Source organism: Dipodomys merriami, unplaced genomic scaffold, assembly GCF_024711535.1.
Source record: "Dipodomys merriami isolate MVZ:Mamm:240054 unplaced genomic scaffold, mDipMer1.0.p SCAF_45, whole genome shotgun sequence".
NCBI lineage: Eukaryota > Metazoa > Chordata > Mammalia > Rodentia > Heteromyidae > Dipodomys > Dipodomys merriami.
Genome location: NW_027206013.1, coordinates 10,701,069 through 10,720,978, shown reverse-complemented (window position 1 = coordinate 10,720,978; position 19,910 = coordinate 10,701,069). Strand labels below are relative to the sequence as shown.

At 50.4% G+C, this 19,910-nt stretch overlaps 1 protein-coding gene across 1 annotated transcript in view; it reads left to right on the top strand.

Moving 5' to 3' along the window:
* The first annotated feature begins 1,870 nt into the window (after positions 1 to 1,870).
* The window catches only part of Foxn4 (forkhead box N4), a 36,285-nt gene continuing 18,245 nt past the window's right edge, over positions 1,871 to 19,910 (top strand). Inside the window, exons 1-2 of the mRNA XM_069994233.1 lie at positions 1,871 to 1,921; positions 17,275 to 17,360. Coding sequence (XP_069850334.1) covers positions 1,871 to 1,921; positions 17,275 to 17,360 — 137 coding nt within the window. The remainder of the gene's footprint in view (positions 1,922 to 17,274; positions 17,361 to 19,910) is intronic.

Sequence of the window (19,910 nt, the reverse complement as noted above, 5' to 3'; positions counted from 1 at the left end):
CAAAAACCAAAAGTCACTCAAACATAGGCTGCACAAGTCTACGGTGCCTTGTGTCAAATGTCCGGGATCAGAAGGCTTTCAGGTTTGAGATATTTTCCAGATATGGGAATATTTGCATATATATAGAGAGCTATCTTAGGGAAGGGATCTGGATCTAAACAGATTTTTTTTTTTTTTTTTGGTCAGTCGTGGGGCCTGAACTCTGGGCCTGGACGCTGTCCCTCAGCTCTTCAGCTCAAGGCTAGTGCCCTACCACTTGAGCCACAGCGCCACTTCCAGCTTTTTTCTGCTTATGTGGTGCTGAGGAATCGAACCCAGGGCCTCATGCATGTGAGGCAAGCACTCTACCACTGAGCCAACTTCCCAGCCCCCTAGAAAATATTTTTATGCCCCGTACACACATGCTTGGAGGTAATCTGATGCAACATTTTTTTGCCTGTGATCTGTGAACATGAATTCAGATGTAATTTTTTTTAATAGCATTGGAGGACCCTGAACTTGCTAGACAAGTGCTCTATCACCTGAGCCAGGAACCAACCCTTTTATGATTTCATTGTTTTTTAAACAGGGTTTTTTTTTTGCCCAGCCTAGACATGATCTTATTTATACTTCTCGTGTAGCTGGGATGACAGGAGGGTGTACCCAGCTTTTTTGTGGTTGAAATGGGGTCTTTTGGCTCCAGCTGGCTCCTCTTGATCTCAGCCTCCTCCAGTACCTGCCCCTAAAATCAACTCTGCATTGTAGTGAGACAGAGATTCATTCATGTGCTCTTTATACTGTGCCCACTTGCTGAATGAAACCCAGTCTGGTCATACAGTGGAAATTTGAGTGTTTACTTAGGGAAGGAAGAGTCAGTAAAGTGCTAATTGCCATCCCCTAAGATGGTACAAATGTACCAAGCAGAGTAAAGATAAGTCCACCAATATGGGAGCCTCACCATGCTTTGAGTTTATTTTCCAGATAGGATTCCTCTATCTTTGTCTAGGCTGACCTCAGACTATATGATCTTCCTACCTCCAACCTTCTGAGGAGCTGGGATTATAGACATACACCACCACACCTCACCTCTAAAATGGTTTTATTTACTTTGAAGGGTACCTTCAAAGTAACTTTATTTGAAGGCATAACCTTGAACCCAGGACCTCACACATGCTAGAGGAGAGCTCTGCCATTTCAGCCCCCACTTCCAGGGAAGCAACTTCACTTGAAATACAGATCGCCATTAAGTGGCACTCTGGTATTTCTTTTCTCAGCAGATTTAAGTAATATTTGGTTGGTTTGTTAAAAAGAAAAAATAGATCATCAGCCAGGCATTGGTGGCTCATGTCTGTAATTCTTGCTACTCAGGAGGTGGAGATCCTGAGAACCATGGTTCCAAGCCGGCCTGGGCAGGAAAGTCCATGAAATTCTTATTTTCAATTAACTACCCTTCACTCCCCCATTAAAAAAAAAAAAAAGCCAGAAGTGGAGCTTTGGCTCAAATAGTAAAGTGCTAGATTTGAGCAAAAATGGGCAGGGACAGTGTCCAGGTCCTGAGTTCAAACGCCAGGACTGGTGGAGACACACACACTCATGTTTGTGCACGTGTGCGTGTGTGCACGTGCACACACACACAAATAGATCATCTACTTCTTAAAAGGCTTATTTTAAACTCTTGCATAGAGAACTTGAGAATTATTTCATAAGGAAGATGCTTACACTTATTGTTTTTTAAAAAGTCTTAATTACATTAAGAGAAATCTCCACATTTACTGTGATATGTAGGCCACATAATCGTGACAATAGGAAACGACACCCATGCCCGTGACCTCGTTGCTTTCCTGCTGCGAGACTTTGGCCCATTAAATACCCCTCCATACCAATCAGCCAGATGACTTCCGGTGCGGCCAGCTTCCTGGAGCTGAGATGTAACGTAGCCCAGGTAAGTTAAACCAGGCCCATGACCTTATCCTAGGTGTTCAAATACGGTTCGATCAAGGCCAGTGCCATTTTGAGCTCCCGGTTGCCGGGGCAGCAGCGTTGGGTGCTACAGAAATGGATAATTGACTGACAGGATCCATGGCGGGCATTGGCTAGGGTTTCCTGATAGGGCACAAGGCTACTCTGGAAGGCATTACTCTGATGGTGTACAGAAGTGGTTCTGAAACCCCTTTGGCTGTCTGGAGTCTATCCACAGATAATGTGCTCTGAGGAGACACCACCTGACTTAGTTGAAAAAAGAAAGAAAGTTGCTCTTGGAGGCACACCTAGAATGAACTCCTTGAGAAAAGCTATGGAGTTGACATTAAAGTTCTACACCTTCCATTTGCTCTAAACCTTACCAGCTTCTTCTATTACCTGGGGGTTATTGTGTTTAAAACAGAATAATACATCTGGGATGATAAAGATAAGTACAGCCAGGTGCTGGTGGCTCATGCCTGTAATCCTAGCTACTCAGGAGGCTGAGATCTGAGGATCGAGGTTCAAAGCCAGCCCAAACAGGAAAGTCCTTGAGTCTCTTATCTCTGATAAACCACCAGAAACTCACAAGTGGCACTGTAGTTCAAGTGGTAGAACACTAGCTTTAAGAAAAAAAGAGGTAAGCACCCAGGCCCCAAGTTCAAGCCTCATGACTAACGGAGGAGGAGGGGGAGGAGGAGGAGGGGGAGGAGGAGGGGGAGGAGGAGGAGGGGGAGGAGGAGGAGGAGGAGGGGGAGGAGGAGGAGGAGGAGGAGGAGGAGGAGGAGGAGGAGGAGGAGGAGGAGGAGGAGGAGGAGGAGGAGGAGGAGGAGGAGGGAAAAAGAAAAGAAAGAAAAGAACAAACATATGAACATCCAAATTGTCTTTCCTGTAAGCACAATTATTACCTGTGGTTTGATTCCACATTAGGTCGCTATTTAAGGCTCTCTAAGTGCTGTCTAGACACAATAACCACTAGACTGATGCTGTATTAAAATTAAAAATTAAGTTACAGTTTCACCACCTGGACATTCTAATGACTAAACCTTACACTAAGCTCATTTCCATGCTTCAGAAGTCACGGGCTGTGTTAATACAAAGCATTACTCTACCAACACACACACACACACACACACACACACACACACACACACACACACACACACACACACACACACACACACACACACACACACACACACACACACACACACACACACACACACACACACACACACACACACACACACACACACACACACACACACACACACACAAAAACACTGGACAGCACACTATTTATTCTAGGCCAGGTTCAAAAAACTGGCAATCCTCTAAATCAAAGTTGATTTTTGTTGCCAGGCACCAGTGGCTCACACCTGCAATCCTTGCTACTCAGGAGGCTGAGATCCAAAAGATCACAGTTCAAAGCCAGTTGGGACAGAAAACTCCGTGAGACTCTTATCTCCAATGAACCACCAGAAAAGCTAAAAGTGGAGCTCTGGCTCAAGTGGTAGAGAACTAGCCTGGAACAACAACAGAAAAAGCTCAAAGAATGCCCAGGCCTTGAGTTCAAGCCCTAGAACTCCCAACCCCACCACACCACACCCCCCAAAAAGTTGGGTTTTGTTTGCTTGTTTGAGACAGGATCTTGCTAGGTAGTCCAGGCTGGTCTTGAACCCACCATCCTCCCGCCTTTGCCACCTGGGTCATGGGGATGACATTGTAAGCTCTGGTTTTAAATGATCAAACTCTCCCCACCCCACGCCCAACAGAAGCGTTTCACCAAACAAGTTCAGAGTCTTAGCTGGGAATCCGCTCCTTCTCCAGGCTTCCTGGAGAAGAGGGGTCACCAGTGAGCCGCCTTCAAATCACAGTACCTTGGATCCCATGGTGTACGAGAGTGCAGGCTGCTAACCAGTCACTATTCCCCTTGGCTGATGATCGGGACGGACACGGACACACACACACACAGGACACTCAGCCACCAGCATCTGAGGCGATGCTAGCTCCCCAGGTAGAGCGGAGTTAATAATGTATGGGGAGAGGCAGGGCCTATTCCTTCCCTAGCTGCTCACCTGTGGCCACGCTGCCCTTCCGAGCAATAAGAACTGGAAGGAAACCTGAGCCCCCTGGAGATAAGGTTACAGCCACTGCTGATCTTTGATTAGTCCCTCCCAAGAGCTGACGATTGAAATGAAGACACCACCGCTATGCCACATGCTACAGACTACAATTCTCCACGTCTCACCTGGAGCCAGCTCTGTGGACCACTTAATGGAACCACTTTCTGGACATCGCCCTTCAACTGCAGAACTTGATGGCCAACCGCAAGCTCCGGCCATCCAGAGACTCCGGCCTTTGGCAGGCTGATTGGTTTTTTGTTTTATTGATTTCCAGATGAGAAAAAATAGTGCATCCCTCCACTCTCTCTAATGCCTGGTCACATCAGGGACTCGGGGTGCAGTTTATATTCACTCCTTCCAGCCTAGACTCTATATTTTGTGTTTATAAAGTTAGTGTGTGTGTGTGTGTCTGCCTGTACTGGGGCTTGAACTTGGGGCCCCAGTGCTGTGCCTCAAGTTACTATGATTTTGGTTTGGTGTTTTTGTCGATCATGGGGCCCGAACTCTGGGCCTGGGCACTGTCCCTCAGCTCTTCAGCTCAAGGCTAGCACTCTACCACTTGAGCCACAGCACCATTTCCAGCTTTTTCTGTTTAGGTGGTACTGAGGAATCGAACCCAGGGCCTTCTGCATGCAAGGCAAGCACTCTACCACTGAGCCACCTTCTCAGCCCCTGTACTCCAATTCTTTAAGTAATCACAGTGGCTTCAAGTGCAAATGCAAATGTATTCATGAGAAGTACTTATTTGCCCCTAAGAAATTATCTGTGAAACAATAAAAATGCTGGAAATACACCAGCCTGTGATTTTTGAAGGCCTCCTAGACACTTAGGCATTAGGCCAGAAATAACCCCCACACACAAACTTACTCCTCAGCCCTGTAATACCAATGTTTCATCCAACGTCATTTCAAGAAATAAAACCTCTGGGTAAGAGGCCCAAGAATTCTGGAATCTAATAAGCTGGGGTAAGGTCCGTGCACTTTGAGAAATTATCTGGATATTGCAAAGCCTTGGTTCTTTTTAATCCGTGAGATAGGAACAAATGATACTCTCTCTACCTCACAAGCACGTCTTAGTAGATTGAATTAAATTTTCAGTGCATGGAGTCCCACATGCACTGATAAATTCTTCCGTTAAGGAACTATTATACAGAAGGCAAGAGATCCAGAGACCTCTCACTAAGGAGCAGAAAGTACAGCATAATAGGATGAGGCGAAAACATAAGCAGTCAACACACCAGGCCAAGAGAAAGATGAGCAAAGGGCTCTCAGAGAACAAGCTTCACTGGGAGCCTCAAACTGTCACACAGGAAAGGATATGTAATATGGTTTTTGTTGTTGTTGATTTGCCAATCCTGGAGCTTGAACTCAGGGCCTGGGCACTGTCCCCGAGATTCTTTTTGCTCAAGGCTAGCCCTCTACCACTTGAGCTACACAACACCATATCTGGCTTTTCTGTGTATGTGGTACCTAGGAATCAAACCCAGGGCTTTGTGCATGCTAGGCAAGCATTCTACCACTAAGCCACATTCCCAGCCCTGCAGTATGGTTCTTAAAGAATACAGTAAGACAGCCAGGAATGTGGCTGTCTGTGGCTCATGTTTGTCATCCTATCTACTCAAGCCAGCTGAGGAAAGGAAATTCTATGAGATGTTTGTCTCCAATTAACCACCAATAATCCAGAAGTAGCGCTATGGCTCAAGTAGTAGAGCACTAGCCCTGAACACAGAAGTTCAGGGACAGCATCCTGAGGAGTTCAAGCCCCTGGATCAGGCATGCACACATATACACATGCATGCACATGCATACACACACAAATACATACATGTATAAATATATATACACACATATATGGCTTTCATAGATGTTTGATCCCAAATAATAAAAGTAATTGTCTTCTTGGATGCTTTAAACATTAGGAAATCTAGGACAACTGAAAAAATCAATAGCACAAGAGCCCAATGTGATGGTTCACACCAGTAATTCCAGCCCTTGGGAGGCCAGGGCAGGTAGATAATGAGTTCAAGGTCAGCCTGAGCTGCATTAAGTAGACTCTAACCCAACAAAGAAAAAAAGAAGTCTGTTGGTGGAGATGTTCAGGAATGGGTTTCCTACTTCTGTGGCTCCTGTATAGTTTAGCAAAATTCAGGTCCCAATAAAAAGCACAATAGCTTCTGTTTCAAGAACCAGGAAGGGTGACCTTGTTTACAATTTTAAAAATGAGCAACAAATCCAAACACACTAGACAGAAAACATCTAGGAGTTTCTTTCAACACGGGAAGTTTATCATCTGCCACGCCCCCAGCCACACTTCAATGACACTTAAAGTGAGCAATTGCCAAGCATTGTAACATGCATGGATTTTGAAAGGAAACTTACAAGACTACTACCCAGATGCTCAAAGAGACCACCCCCTCCCAAATAAACATGAGTAGTCTGAATTCAATGATTCTGTTCAGTCTGACAGTCCAAGAATGGCGACACTAAATGATGGATGGGTGGGGGCGAGATGGAGGGGTGGGAAGAAAAGGGTAGAAAGTAGTGGGGTTTCTTGGAGATCCCACAATGCAATCTCACTTTGAACTTGGGAGCGAATGCTCTGCATAAAACTGGGTAGTGTTTCCTTCTCCAACCAGGGACCCCAATTAAAAATAATGAGGCCTGTCTCTAGCCGCCAGATCCAATTAGAGAGAATGAGGGCTGATGGCTCCCAATGTAGATTCATTTTTCTCTGACAGACGAATTGGGACAGGGGTCTTGGTAGGGGTCACGGGGATAGGCTAGGCCACAAACGATGGGTCTTTCCAGCTTATGACACCCTTCTGAGCCCTCTTATTAACTAAGAGGAAGTCACTATACCCTCCACACGCTGGCGTAACCCCCAAAGATGCACCCCATCATTTAAGAACCACGTGTACCCTGCCCCCCTCAGATGGACTTTGTCAACTAGACAGTGTCAGACTGTGAAAACTTCTAGATGCTGCTGGCTCACGCCTGTCAGCCTAGCTACTCAGGAGGCTGAGATCTGAGGATCGTGGTTCCAAGCCAGCCCAGGCAGGAGAGTCCATGAGACTCTTATCTCCAATGAACTATTGGGAAACTGGAAGTGGCTCAAAGTGGTAGAGCACTTACTTAGCCTTGAATGAGAAAGCTCATGGATAGTGCCCAGGCTCTGAGTTCAAGCCCCATGACAGAAGGAAGGAAGGAAGGAAGGAAGGAAGGAAGGAAGGAAGGAAGGAAGGAAGGAAGGAAGGAAGGAAGGATCAGGTAACCACCAGTCTCTCGGTGGGATTCAGATTACACCAAATTTGCCTCAAATGTTTTCTGTCCCACAAGTCCTGTGGTCTTTGCCTCTCTGCCTCTATCTCTTCAATGGCTCAGGACCAGCATCGCTGGCTGTTTCTCCAGGGCTGGGTCCCTAGCTCTGAGCCTTGGTCATGTGGTGGAATTCTAGGAAGAGGAAGCAAGGCCGACTTTCAGTCAAGGGCGTGCATCAGAGGCACCCCAGCCCAGAGCTGGCGTATTGTTGGCACACGATGTATGCAGTCGGGTTGTTTGGAAGGCAGGGGAGCATGGAGTGACGGTAGGGGATATGTACTGGCAGGTATTTAATTATTCTCAGTTGAATGTGTGCAAGGGAAAAGGTCTTTATTCTGCAGTGAAGCCAGGGACCAAAGGCAGCTCCCCATTTAGCAGCTGGGCCAACAATCTGCATTAGAGCTTGCTTCCGATCCTTTTCCAGCATGAGAAATGCTCTCTATCCAAACAATGCAAAACTCACCCCACTGCTACCATGATCAAGGTGACCCATTACCTGCCAAAGGATCTGTTTTTGCCCCTGAGGCCCAGGGAAGGAAGACAACACTACCTCAGATGCAGGCTAGAGAACTTGCCTAGGATGAGCTATCCAGAAACTATTTTAGGCTCTGCCAGCCTTAAGAGATATGGTTGCTATGGTGACCACTGTACAACTCAGAAGCAGCAGGAGATAATACAATATGAACATATGCCTGTGTGCCAATAAAACTTTACTTACAAAAAAACCACCACAACAACTATTAGCCATACTGTGTTTTCTTGACCTCTGGCCTAGGGCATGCCCACTAAATAAATAAAATATTTTAGCTGGGCATTGTAATCTTCCTAGCTACTCCCAAGGTTGAGATCTGAGGATCAAAGTCTGAAGTCCACCCAGGCAGAAAAGACCCCGTGAGACCCTCATCACCAATTAATCACTCAAAAACCAGAAGCAGAGCTGTGGCTCAATATGGTAGAGCACTAGCTTTCAGTGGAAGAGCTCAGGGACAGTGCCCAGGCCCTGAGTTCAAGCCTCACAACTGACCAAATATATATACTTTACTTTTAGGCCAATACTGGGTCTTGAACTCAGGGCCTGGGTTCTTTCCTTTATCTACTTTGCTCAAGGCTGGTGCTCTACTACTTGAGCCACAGCTCCAAGTCTGGCTTTCTGCTGGTTCATTGAGGATAAAGAGTCTCCTGGACGTTCTTGCTCAGGTATCAGCCTCTGGAGTAGCTAGGATTACAGGTGAGAGCCATAGGGCCCAGCAACGTTGGCAGCCTCGAAGGCTGTGGTGTCTCTCAGGAGTGGCCCAGGGCTGTGGGTTTGGGGTGAAGCGCACATGGGTGGAGTGGCTGATCTCACGTCCCATCCAGGGACACACAAGGCCCCCCGAGATCACCAATGCTGTTAGCCTCAGCACAGCGGGGTCCAGGCCACCCTACTCTCAAGTTTCTGCTCCCCTCTCCACAGGTGAGTTACTCAGACCAGCCCACAGCATGTGGCGCTGTAGTTTTTCTTCTTGTTTTAACTTTAGTTGTTTTTCAGATAGTTGTGTGTGCGTGTTGGTCTGGCTTGGCCTGGACTGAATCCTATTTCTATTCCCCACATAGCTGGGATTACAGGCATGCACCACTGTGCTCAACATTGAAAGATGGGAGAAGTCTAATTTTTTTCAGGATGGGGGGGAGGGGATGGCCTCTGGGGCTGACCTCTAACCTGGATCCTTCTGATCTCTACCTCCCTCTGAGCAGCTGGGATTACAGGTGTGCACTGCCATACCCAGCCCATTCTTTGTTGGGGGGGAGGAGTTGGTCATGGGGCTTGAACTCTGGGCTTGGGCACTGTCCCTCAGCAGTCAGCTCAAGGCTAGTGCTCTACCACTTGAGTCACAGTGCCACTTCCAGTTTTCTAGTGGTTAATTGGAGATAAGAGTCTCACGGACTTTCCTGTCTAGGCTGGCTTTGAACTGCCATCCTCAGATCTCAGCCCACTGAGTAGCTAGGATGACAGGCATGAGCCACTGGCGCCCGGCCCAGCCAATACTTTTTTAAACAGTTTACCAAAAATTATATATTTTGCATTTGGTGCTTTAATTAGAAACAGACTTTCCCCAGGCCATGAGAGTTGCTGTGACAAGAAAGGTTACCACAGGATTGTGAGCAAGACATTGTCCAACCACCACCTGAGAGCCATGGCTAAACTTGGTACCATTTGCAAAGTGGCTTGAGAATTAGGCATCTCCTCCATACAAGGCTGTAAGAATCCTCCAGGCCATCGGCATTACGCAACTGGCCCCCACACTGTGGAAAAAGAATATTTGGAACAACCAGCAGTTGTTTGGGATAGAACTTCAGTTTGTTTCATTTTGAGAACCAAGTCCTAAGCTGAGTGTTGGTGGCTCCCACCTGTAATCCCAACTACTCAGGAGAATGAGATCTGAGGATCACAGTTCAAAGCCAGCCTGGGCAGGAAAGGCTGTGAGACTCTTATCTCCAATTAGCCACCAAGAAGCTGGAAGTGGAGCTGTGGCTCAAGTGGTAGAGTACAAAAGCTCAGGGATAGCACCCAGGCTCTGAGTTCAAACCCCAGGACCGGGAAACAAGAAGCCAAAAGAAGTATATCGAGTTTTAATCACCTTCACTTTTCTTCTATTTTTCTCAGAATCAGTGTATTCTCCCCAAAGCAAGACTATTTCTCACCGATGCTTATGAAGTCAAACCAGAGATTAGCAGGGAGGGGGTGTGCACAGACAGCCTTGCGCTCAAATGAACATTACGAAGGACATTCTTGGATTCCTTCTCTCCCTCCCCCCTCCCTTCGCAGATACTCTAACACTGAGCTACATGCCTATCCCAACAAGCCTCTGAATTTCAAACGTTTAAGTGAAATACAGGCCGGGGAGTGTGCCCCGGTAGAAGCAAGCTTACAGATGAGGCTCTCTGGTTTGCAGTGGGTCCAGCACACACAGGCTGGACGCTGTTTCTAAGATGCTCACAGCATTCTTAGGGGTCAGGCACAACTCATGATAGGGTTTCGATTGGAACTCAGCCAGATGACAGTTTTTAAATCAGGCCCATGGTCCTTTAAGAGGCCTTTTCATGTCAGGTGTGTGTGTATACACACACACACACACACACACACACACACATACACACAAGTCCTGGGGCTTGAACTCAGGGCCTGGGTATTATCCTTGAGCTGTTATGCTCAAGGCTAGCACTTTACCACTTGAGCCACAGTTCTACTTCTGGCTTTTTGGTGCTTAACTAGAAAGAAGACTTTCCTGCTCCAGCCAGGCTTTGAACAATGATCCTCCTATCTCGGCCTCCTGAATCGCTAGGATTTTACAGGTATGAGCCACAGGTGCCCAGCTCAGATTGCTCTTGAAGGCTCATGCAGGGCATGTGGCTGGGCTTGTCTGCTCCCGGTGAAGCTGCTTTTTAAACAAATCCCACTGGAATTCAGAACAGTTACGTTTGCACGATCTGGGTATGTGCTTGGACAATCTCAAACACACGGATGGGGCTGCAGAATTGCACAGACCTTAGGTAAGAGGAGAGGTAGCCCCCCCAGACAGGGGTGTGGGGGGAACAAGCAGGCACTAGGATCCCCACGGGGCCTGGGCTGGGAGGGCTTTTTTTTGTCCGTTACACCCAGGCCTGTAGTTAGCGATCGTTCCTATTGTAAACCCCACATTCACCATCTGTATGCACCAAGGGGCTGGGGGGGAGGAGGGGGGTTGTTCAAGTTCCAGCCTCTATGGGATTAACCTGCAATTTCACACCAAATGATTTTTAAGTATCATTTGTTACAAGGAAACAACGTTGCCATTTGTCAAAAACCATCAGGACTGTTACTTGTGTCATCCAAAGGGGGAAAAAAAAGTACCCACAGAATGGCTACATTCTCTCTCTCCATACCCTTGTTTATATTCACTAACTGGAAAGATACAAACAGCCAGGTCTAGAAGGGGAGGGAGGTTAAGAGTTTTTTGTTGTTGTAATTGGCAAGCGGGATCTGAACTGAACATCCTCAGCAATTCTTCAAAACCACTCAGAGGATGGAGCTTTTGCGTGAAGAGTATCTGCTTAGATTTTCTGTTGAACAGCACACTATTTAACAGCCCTTTCCCAGACAAAAGAGGAACCTCTGAAATTAGTCTGTGATAGTGAAACAGTTCCTTTCCTAAGACATGGTGGTGGTGGTTGTTGTGTTTTGGGCCTTCCTGCACAAAAGTTATCTCCCCAAATTTCAAAATTCAACATGCAAAAGTGCATAGTTATTTAAAATGAAGCCTCAAAAATAGCCAGAACACAAAAGCTTGAGTAAAAAAGTGGTCTGCATGTCCAGTTTATTTAACCATTTAGAAAACAATAGTATCCACCCCACAAACTCAGATTTGTTCCCCCTACATGGGGGATGCCAGTGGTCTTACGAAGAATGGAAGCTGAGCTGGGCATCTGGTGGCTCACGCCTGTCATCCTAGCTACTCGGGAGGCTGAGATCTGAGGATTGCTGTTCAAAGCCAGCCCAGACAGGAAATTCCATGAACCTTTTATCTTCAATGAACCACCAGCAAACTGGAAGTGGCACTGTGGCTCAAAGTGGCTCAAGCACTAGCCTTGAGCAAAAACGCTCAGGGAAAGTGCCCAGATCCGGATTTCAAGCCCCACGACTAAGAGAAAAAGAAAGAAACAAAAAGAACGTAAGCTAAGCTAAATTCTCTGGTGCCAGGAGAATAAGTTAAAAAAAAAAAATCAAGATTTTACTAGTGGGAAAAACTAGTAACTCCAATGAGTCTTGCTTTTGCTGTAGCTGGGAGCTACAGAAGGAGAATCTTCTAGAAACACCAAAATCAGACTAGAAGTAGGGCCAAGTGGTAGAGCAATACTTCCTAGCAAGGTGCAAGCCCGTGAATTCAAAACACAATCCCGGTGTGGCAAAAACCAAAACAAAGAATAAGCAAAGGAAAATGCAAAAATCCCCTGGAAACCAATTCTTCCTTGCCAAGCCCTGATGACCAGCTGCTAACAGTTAGCATCATCCATCCTGCAAAAGTGAGCCCAGTTACTCCTTCTGGAAGGATGGTGGAGGGAAGGGAGTGTAGCTGGTCCCACACCACCCACCTGTATGCTTCCCTTTCCAAAAATAAAATGAGTTCATTGTTTAGCGTCTGCCACACACTTTGTCTTCTGATCATTCAGAAGATTGTCTCAGGATTTTTTTCTCCAGAGTGATGGCCAATTAGCAGTACCATAACAAAGATGCACACTCAGAAACCTCAGCCAAGAGATGGCCCAGATGAAGTTGTTTCCATCTAGGAGCGCAAATAAGTCTCCACATTTGTTTGATGCTTTGAAATTTAAGCCCCTCTCTCCCGCTCTGTACCTCCCTCTCCAGGACCTGGGTACTATCTCTGAACTTCTTTTGCTCAAGGCTGGCACTCTATCACTTGAGCCACAGCACCACTTCGTTTTTCTGGTGGTTTATTGGAGATAAGAGTCTCACAGACCTTCCTGCCCAAGCTGGCTTTGAACTGCAATCCTCAGATCTCAGCCTCCTGCGTAGCTATCAGATTACAGACGTGAGCCACCAGCGCCTGGCATCCAGGCTGGCTTTGAACTACCCGGGATCTCAGCCTCCGGAGTAGCTAGGAAGACAGGCGTGGGGCCATCAATGCCTCAGAGCTGGGCCTCCCACCCAGGATTGCTTTAATTTCTAGAAAGTTTTTCTTATAATGATTAAAACGAGCCTTGGAACCTACACCTGGGTGATTTTAGCCCTGAGCTCCACAGAGGGGCGAGAATAAAGAGCCTGATTTTTGTTGTTTTGTTTTCCAGTATTGGGAAACTTAAGAGAAGTTAAGGGCCTACAGCTTGCTAGGCTGCCGTTCGACCACTCATACCACCTGTCCAGTACCACCCCTCATTACCAACCACAGCAAAAGGAAGCAGAGCTGTGGTTCAAGTGGTACAGCACCAGACAAGCAAAAAACAAAAAGCTAATGGACAGCACCCAGGCACCGAGTTCAAACCCTAGTACCAGCACAAAAGAAAAAAAAAAAAGCTTCAGAAATTCCTGGACATACTTACCACCGCCACCAAAGTGAGGTTACAATAGACAGAGGGGAAAAAAAGCCCCCACAGCTTGCCTGGGAGCTTTCATAGGTTAAATTTCTAGTTAATTTACACCTTTCTGAAAAACAGGACGAGACCATGGATGAACAGGATCCAGGAGGAGACAACAGACTCCCAAGGATTCAGACATTCTAGAATTCCCTTCCTGGAACCAGTAGAACAGGGAACATCCTTTGTGAAAAGGATGTCTCTGAACCCTCATTAACAGTTCCTCTTCAAACACGCTCCAAAGGCAAGCATAGCCCGTGTCCCCATCACGCTAACAGCAGCGAAGAACAACAACTATCTGCTCCCTCTACAGGTTTATTTTTTGTGCGGGTCCTGGGGCTTGAACTCAGGGCCCCCCAAAAGGACTTTAGTGTTGCTTCCTTGTATACAGCCTTTGGGAGTCAACACACCCAGCAGTTTGGGGGGGGGGAGAGAAACACAACAGATCATCACCACAAACCACATCGATCCAGTTTCCTCCAGGCCACTACACAATTGGAGCAAGAAACCACACAAAAGTCACAACTTGAGATGAAACTGAGCTGTCTGACCAATAAGCAATCTGCTTTCATTTTTGCCAAGACAGTTGATATTTTGAATCCTTCCATCCAAACACACGTTGCACCGAAGAGAACTAGACGGGCATGCCCAGTTCTGACAGTCGGTTTGAAGTCTGTCAACCTCACAAATACAAAGTCATGAGCTCTACAGGGAACAGTCCCACCGCACAGTTACACTCTCAAAACCTAAGTGACTCAGGGGAGAGCACTTTTCAATACGTGACTTGAGTAGAAGCCAAAAGTCACTTACCTCTGGCTTTTTCTCCCTCCGTGCAATGCTTCCTGTAGGATCAGGAGCGTCTGCTTTCTGCTGCTGAGAATCTTGCTCGCAGGGAACTTTAAAACCCAGGCTCAACTCCTACACAGAAGCAACTGATCAAAAGGTAATCAAGCCACATTCTTTCATTTACACCAGAAAAACAGATCAGGGCACTGATGGCTCACACCTGTCATCCCAGCTACTTGGGGAGGTTAACAGGGAGAGGATCAAGGTTCAAGATCAGCCTGGGCAGAAAAGTTCATGAGATTTCCCCCCCTCCCCCCTCCCCCGTTAGGTGCCTGTCACCCTAGTTATCAGGGAATGGATTGCCCACCACTCCAAGAAGGAGTAACAGAATCAAATGCTTTCAAGGTAGACAATTTAGCCAATGAATTAGTTAAGTCATTCAGGGGCATCCAAAGAGAGAAGGCGAAGGGTTCATGCCCAAGCCCTGAGTTCAAGCCCCAGTACTGGCACAACTCAGGGCCTCTGGCTTAGCCTCTATTTCCATCCCCAACCCCACCTCAAGGCTGGCACTCTACCACTTGGGCTACACCTCTAGTTCTGGCTTTCTGATGGTTAACTGGAGAAGAGAGTCTCAAGGCCTTTCCTGCCCTGGCTGGCCTTTGAATCGTGATCTCAGATCTCAGCCTCCTGAATAGCTAGGATTACAGGCGTGAGCCACCAGCTCCAGGCCTTAGATAGGGCCTGGAGAGATGAAAGATGACCTTAACTGGTCTGTAAACCATGCTTTCCCCGCCTGGTAAACACTGCTGCTGACCCAGGAGGGGGAAGGAGCGCAGGTGCCAAAGAAAACCATTGGGAAGCCAGGGCCCAGGGCCAAGGTGGCAGCCCACCTGAAAAACAGACACTCCCAGCCCGGCCAGGCCCGGCTTCTTTCTGAACTGGGGGACACAGAGTAGAAAAGGCTCCGGGGGCGCAAGTGCGGGGCTCATAACCCGGGGATAGCGAGCGGCGCTGCGCACTGCAGCCTCGCTGGGCTGGGGCGAGAGGCCGGTTCGAGTCTCCTATCAAACGAACGCCGAGGAGGGGCCGGGCGGTGGGCGCTGCCCTCCTCGGCCCGGGCGCCCACCCTCTAAGCGCGCTGGGACTCGGGCTCCCCATATATCCCCCCAAAGGTGGGGGTGACCATCGCAGCTCGCAAGAGGCGATGAGAGGGAAGAAGGGAGTCCGTGCAGACTGGGGAGGGGGGAGGGTGTGGGGGTCTCAAGAATTGGGGTGCGGGACCTGAGGGTTCTCTGGGGAGAGGGAAGCAATCTCAGGTCCGCGCACGCGCGCGCGCGGGGCCGGGAGACCTTTGTCCGCGCCGGGCCCCGCCGAGCCCGCGGCCCGCGCCACCTTTCCCGCGGCGGGGCGGGGACCGGGCGGGGCCCGGGGCTGGGCGGGCGCGGGGCGCGGGGCCCGGGGCGGGCGGGGGCCGGCGGGGGCCCGGCGGGAGCGCGGGCGCACCGGCGGGCCTCGGCCCCAACGGCTCCCCGCCGCCCCCCTTTGCCCCGGATCCCGAGCTCGCCCAGCGCGGGCTCACCCTCCGCTCGCGGGGAACCCCCCTCCTCGGTCCCAGGGCCCCCCAACTTTCTTAAAGGGACAGGTGACCCTCTTGGCCTCTGCGTCGCGGGGTGTCTCCACACACACACACACTTTGGGGGAGCCGGGGGGGGGGTGGCCGCCGACCCCTGGCCCGCCCTCGGCCGGGGCTCCTGGGCCCCGGGGCGCCTGGCAGGTTTCCGTGCACCCCGGCTTTTGCAGATCAATCCACCGGGCCCACGTCCGCCTCCGTCCGCGAGCGCGTGGGGGGGGGGGGACGCCGTGGCTCCCACCTTTGGCGACGTATGGCCGGGGGACCCCCCCCCCCGCCCCGGTGGCCGCCCTCCCTCCCCGCCCCCCTCGGAACCCCGGGGCGCGCGAGCCCCGCCGCCGGGAGCGCCGCGCAGCCCCTTGACCCTGCCCTGTAACTGACCCTTGGGGGGCGGGGGAGGGAAAAAAAAGCCCCCCGCACGGAGACTGCGCATGCTCCGAGCTGGACAGCTCCAGAAGAGGGAAATTTAAAAACGGTTCGAGCTGCCGCGACGGCGGCCAAATCGCAGGAGGCGAGGGGCGAGCGCCAGGGAGCCCCCCTCCCCTCCTCCGGACCCCCCTGCCCCTCCCCGGGAGGACCGGCTCCAGGTACCGCCTTGCAGGGTGGGCCGTGCGCCCTCCGCCCCGGGCAGCGCCCTTCCCCGGGTGAGGGGGACCCCGGGGCGCAGGGAGGGGAGGACGGGGAGGGGGGACGGGGGGCGTCTCCCTCTATTCCATCCCCCCCTCTTTCCGGGGGACCCTCCTCGAGGAGGACTCCGGGTGACTGAGCAGAGTCTTTGGCGGGATTTATATTCGTCTCTGGTTTTGATTGGAGAAATTGAGGGGCAACCCGAAAACTTGGTTCGGTTAGAGCTGTGTTTGCGGGGGGCAGTGGAGGGCAGGCTGGTTCCCCAGTCCGTGGCATGGCTGAAGGCCGATCGGGGTGCTCTGAGATCCCCCCCCCACACACACACAAGTCAGGATTTGTCTGACCCAGAGAAACCCCGCATCAAGTTTCTCTTTGATCTTTTTTTTTTTTTTTAACTATTGTTAGCTTTTCAAAGTGTCCCCCACGGAAACGGAGATGGGACATGGAAGATTGGGGAGGGGATAAGGGTCAGATTCCTTATTTTGCAGGTGCCCATTTTTATCCCCAGCCCTTCCCCCATGAACGGGAAAGAACCTAGACTTTCCTGGCATTCTCTTCATTGGCCTCTAATGGAATCTGCACCGGGAGGAACTATGGGGTGGGGGTGCTGGGAGAATCCCCCCATCCTTCTGAATTGTGGGAAAGTGGGGGCTTCGTGTCCTGTTTGCACATCACCACTGATGGACGTTTGTCTTTTGTGTGTTTTGTCTGTTGTTTTCTGCTTGTCTTTCCCCTCTCCCAGGTGATAGACAGTGACAGCTCATCCATCATGTCAGAGATTGCTCGCCACTCAGGGCCAAATCACCACCGACGCCCACAGGAATACAGGTGAGGGCTACCACAGAACACACGAGATGATTGTTTGTCAATGCTCCAAGTGTGATCACACCGGTTTCTCTGGTTGTTCCGTTGGTGGGGACCCTGGCAGGAGAGCCGGACGGTTGTGATTTCAGAGTAGGTCCCTCTGCAGGACTGGGAGGGACCACTAAATGCCTGCTGTTTCTTGTCCCCTCCAAAAGAGGTCAGCTCCTGGTGACAGCCACCACGACAGCTTTCTCTCGACACTGGCCCTAGCAGGGGCTTTAGAAAATGTCCCCTTTCAAAAGCTTTCTGGAGAGAATTGAGTTCTCCTCTCCTGGATGTTATAGAAAGTGGCGTGTCAGAATTCCTGGGTGCTTAACCTGGCTGTGTGACCTTCCTCAAGTGGTGTGCCCTCTCTGAGCCTTGTTTCCTATGAATTCTATGGTCTTGAGGGTTCTTCAAGACCGGATGGGTCCCCAGATAGAAAAATGAGGTCAGCCCAACCAAGTTCTTTCTTGAAATAGAAAGGAATGGGTTTCAGGGGGTGGGGGTGCCCTCCAAATTCTCTCTCTCTCTCTTTTTTTTTTTTTTTTTTTGTCTTAAACCCTTACAAACAGAAAGGCCCTTAAGGGGTTTGGCCAATCCAGCCAAAGGGGAGAAGGGGCTTGTGAAGGCCACACAGCCATGGAAAGGGAGGACCTGGGGGGGACTTGCCCCAGTTCCCAGTCCCCCACCCCTTCCCAAAGCAAGCACCATGTCTGAATGGATGGGCCCAGCCCTAGGAAGGAATGGGGACCGAATGGGGCGGGCCTGGGACACGCAGGCTGTCACCTTGGATCAGCCCTGTTTACCCAGGGGCTGTCTGAGTCCTGGGGTCAGGGCAGCTCGTGAACAGTGCCTGAGCACTCAGCAGCTCCCAGTCAGAGAGACGCTGCCTTCTGAGAGCCCACAGATGCTAACAGGCCCTGGGCCTGGCTGAGTGAGGAGCTGGGGCCAGGTGAGGGACAGTAGATGTCCCTACCCATCACTCCTGGCCCAGGACGCTGCTCTGATGAGTAGCTGAGAATCCAAGAAATAAAAGGACCTTTCCCAGGGTTCCTTCCAGTAGGAGCAGAGTTCAAATCCTGCCAAGGGGTGGGCCAGGGTGCAAACTGAGCTTCTCTGGCTGGCTGGACCTCTCTGACCCTGTGCGGTGGAGTGAGATGGCACCGGCCCGTGGCACGGGTTGCTTTGACAACCGAGTTTGTCTGATCCTGGATGAGTTGACCTCCGAGCACTCCTTCGTTCCTGACAAGGGGATATTAGATGCCACTCAGGGAGGGAGTTAAATGAGATATTGCCCGTGCTCAAGGCAGGCACTGAGTGGATCTGGGTGGAAGCCAGGAACTCAAGAAATGGACTCTTACACATCCCTAAAATACAGCTAGAACAAGTCTCAAGACTTGCTTGCGCTTCCTCAGTTTCCTCATCTGTAAAATGCGCCCGTCCGGGCCACGCCCCATCAGGATTCCACCACGCCCCGTCGTTTTAGACCACGCCCTCACAAGGTGGTGGTGGTGGTGGTGGTTTGAGTTGGAAGCTCCAGCTACTTCGCTGTAGACACATTGGAGTCGTCGCAGGCGGGGGGGGGGGGGTGGGGGGGTGGGGGGTGGGGGGTGGGGGGTGGGGGGGGGGGCTGAGGAGCATCCGGGTCCCGCATCCAGGCACTTAGGCACCACACAACAGGGAGGGGTCAGCCCTGCCCACAAACAGTTGAGAGCCCTGGCAGTTTGTGCCCCCCCCCCCGCCCCCCCACTTCTGCAAAAACAGGGCTGAGCAGGGTAGACAGGCCTCGCAGGGGAGGGGGGTGGCAGCAGCAGCCCAGTTCCCTGGCCAGCGGGCAGGGGTGGGTGGTGAGTGGAGAGAGTAGCAGGCTAGACTCCCAGCACAAACCTTTCCTATTCGCCTGGAATAGGTTACCCTCTGAACAGAACAGCCAGGAGCCAGTAGGGCAGAAACCAACAGGAACACAGTCCTAACAGCTGGGGAGGGGGGAGGGGGGCTGGGGACTTTAACTCTTTCCATTTACTTTTCCTGGGCTGAACTCCCCCCCCCCCCCAATTCCATGCTCTGGGGACTGCATCCTTGTACTAGTTGGGTAGATGAGGAGACGAGTTTAAATAGAAGTGACACACATCCTAGCTACTCAGTAGCTGAGATCTGAGGATCACAGTTCTGAGCCTGCGCTAGACGGACAAACCTGAGAGACACTTATCTCTAATTAAGTAGCAACAAACAAGACAGAACTAGAGGTGTGGTTCAAGCCCGTAGAATCCCAGCCCTGAGTGAAAAAAGCCAAGTAAGAAAGCAAGACCCTAAGTTCCACCCCCCCCAAGCCCGATACCAGCACAAAATAAATGCCTTTGCAAGCGGATGAATTGTCCATGCTGTGTGGCACTGGACACGTTGCTGCCCCTCTCTGTGCCTCAGTTGCTTTCCCCATGAAATCTTCAGGGAACGGGTTTGCAGGATGGCCGGAGGCTTGTGTTCCTGAGGTGGGACAAGGCATCAGGCAGGCTGGAACCAGGTGCTCGGTCA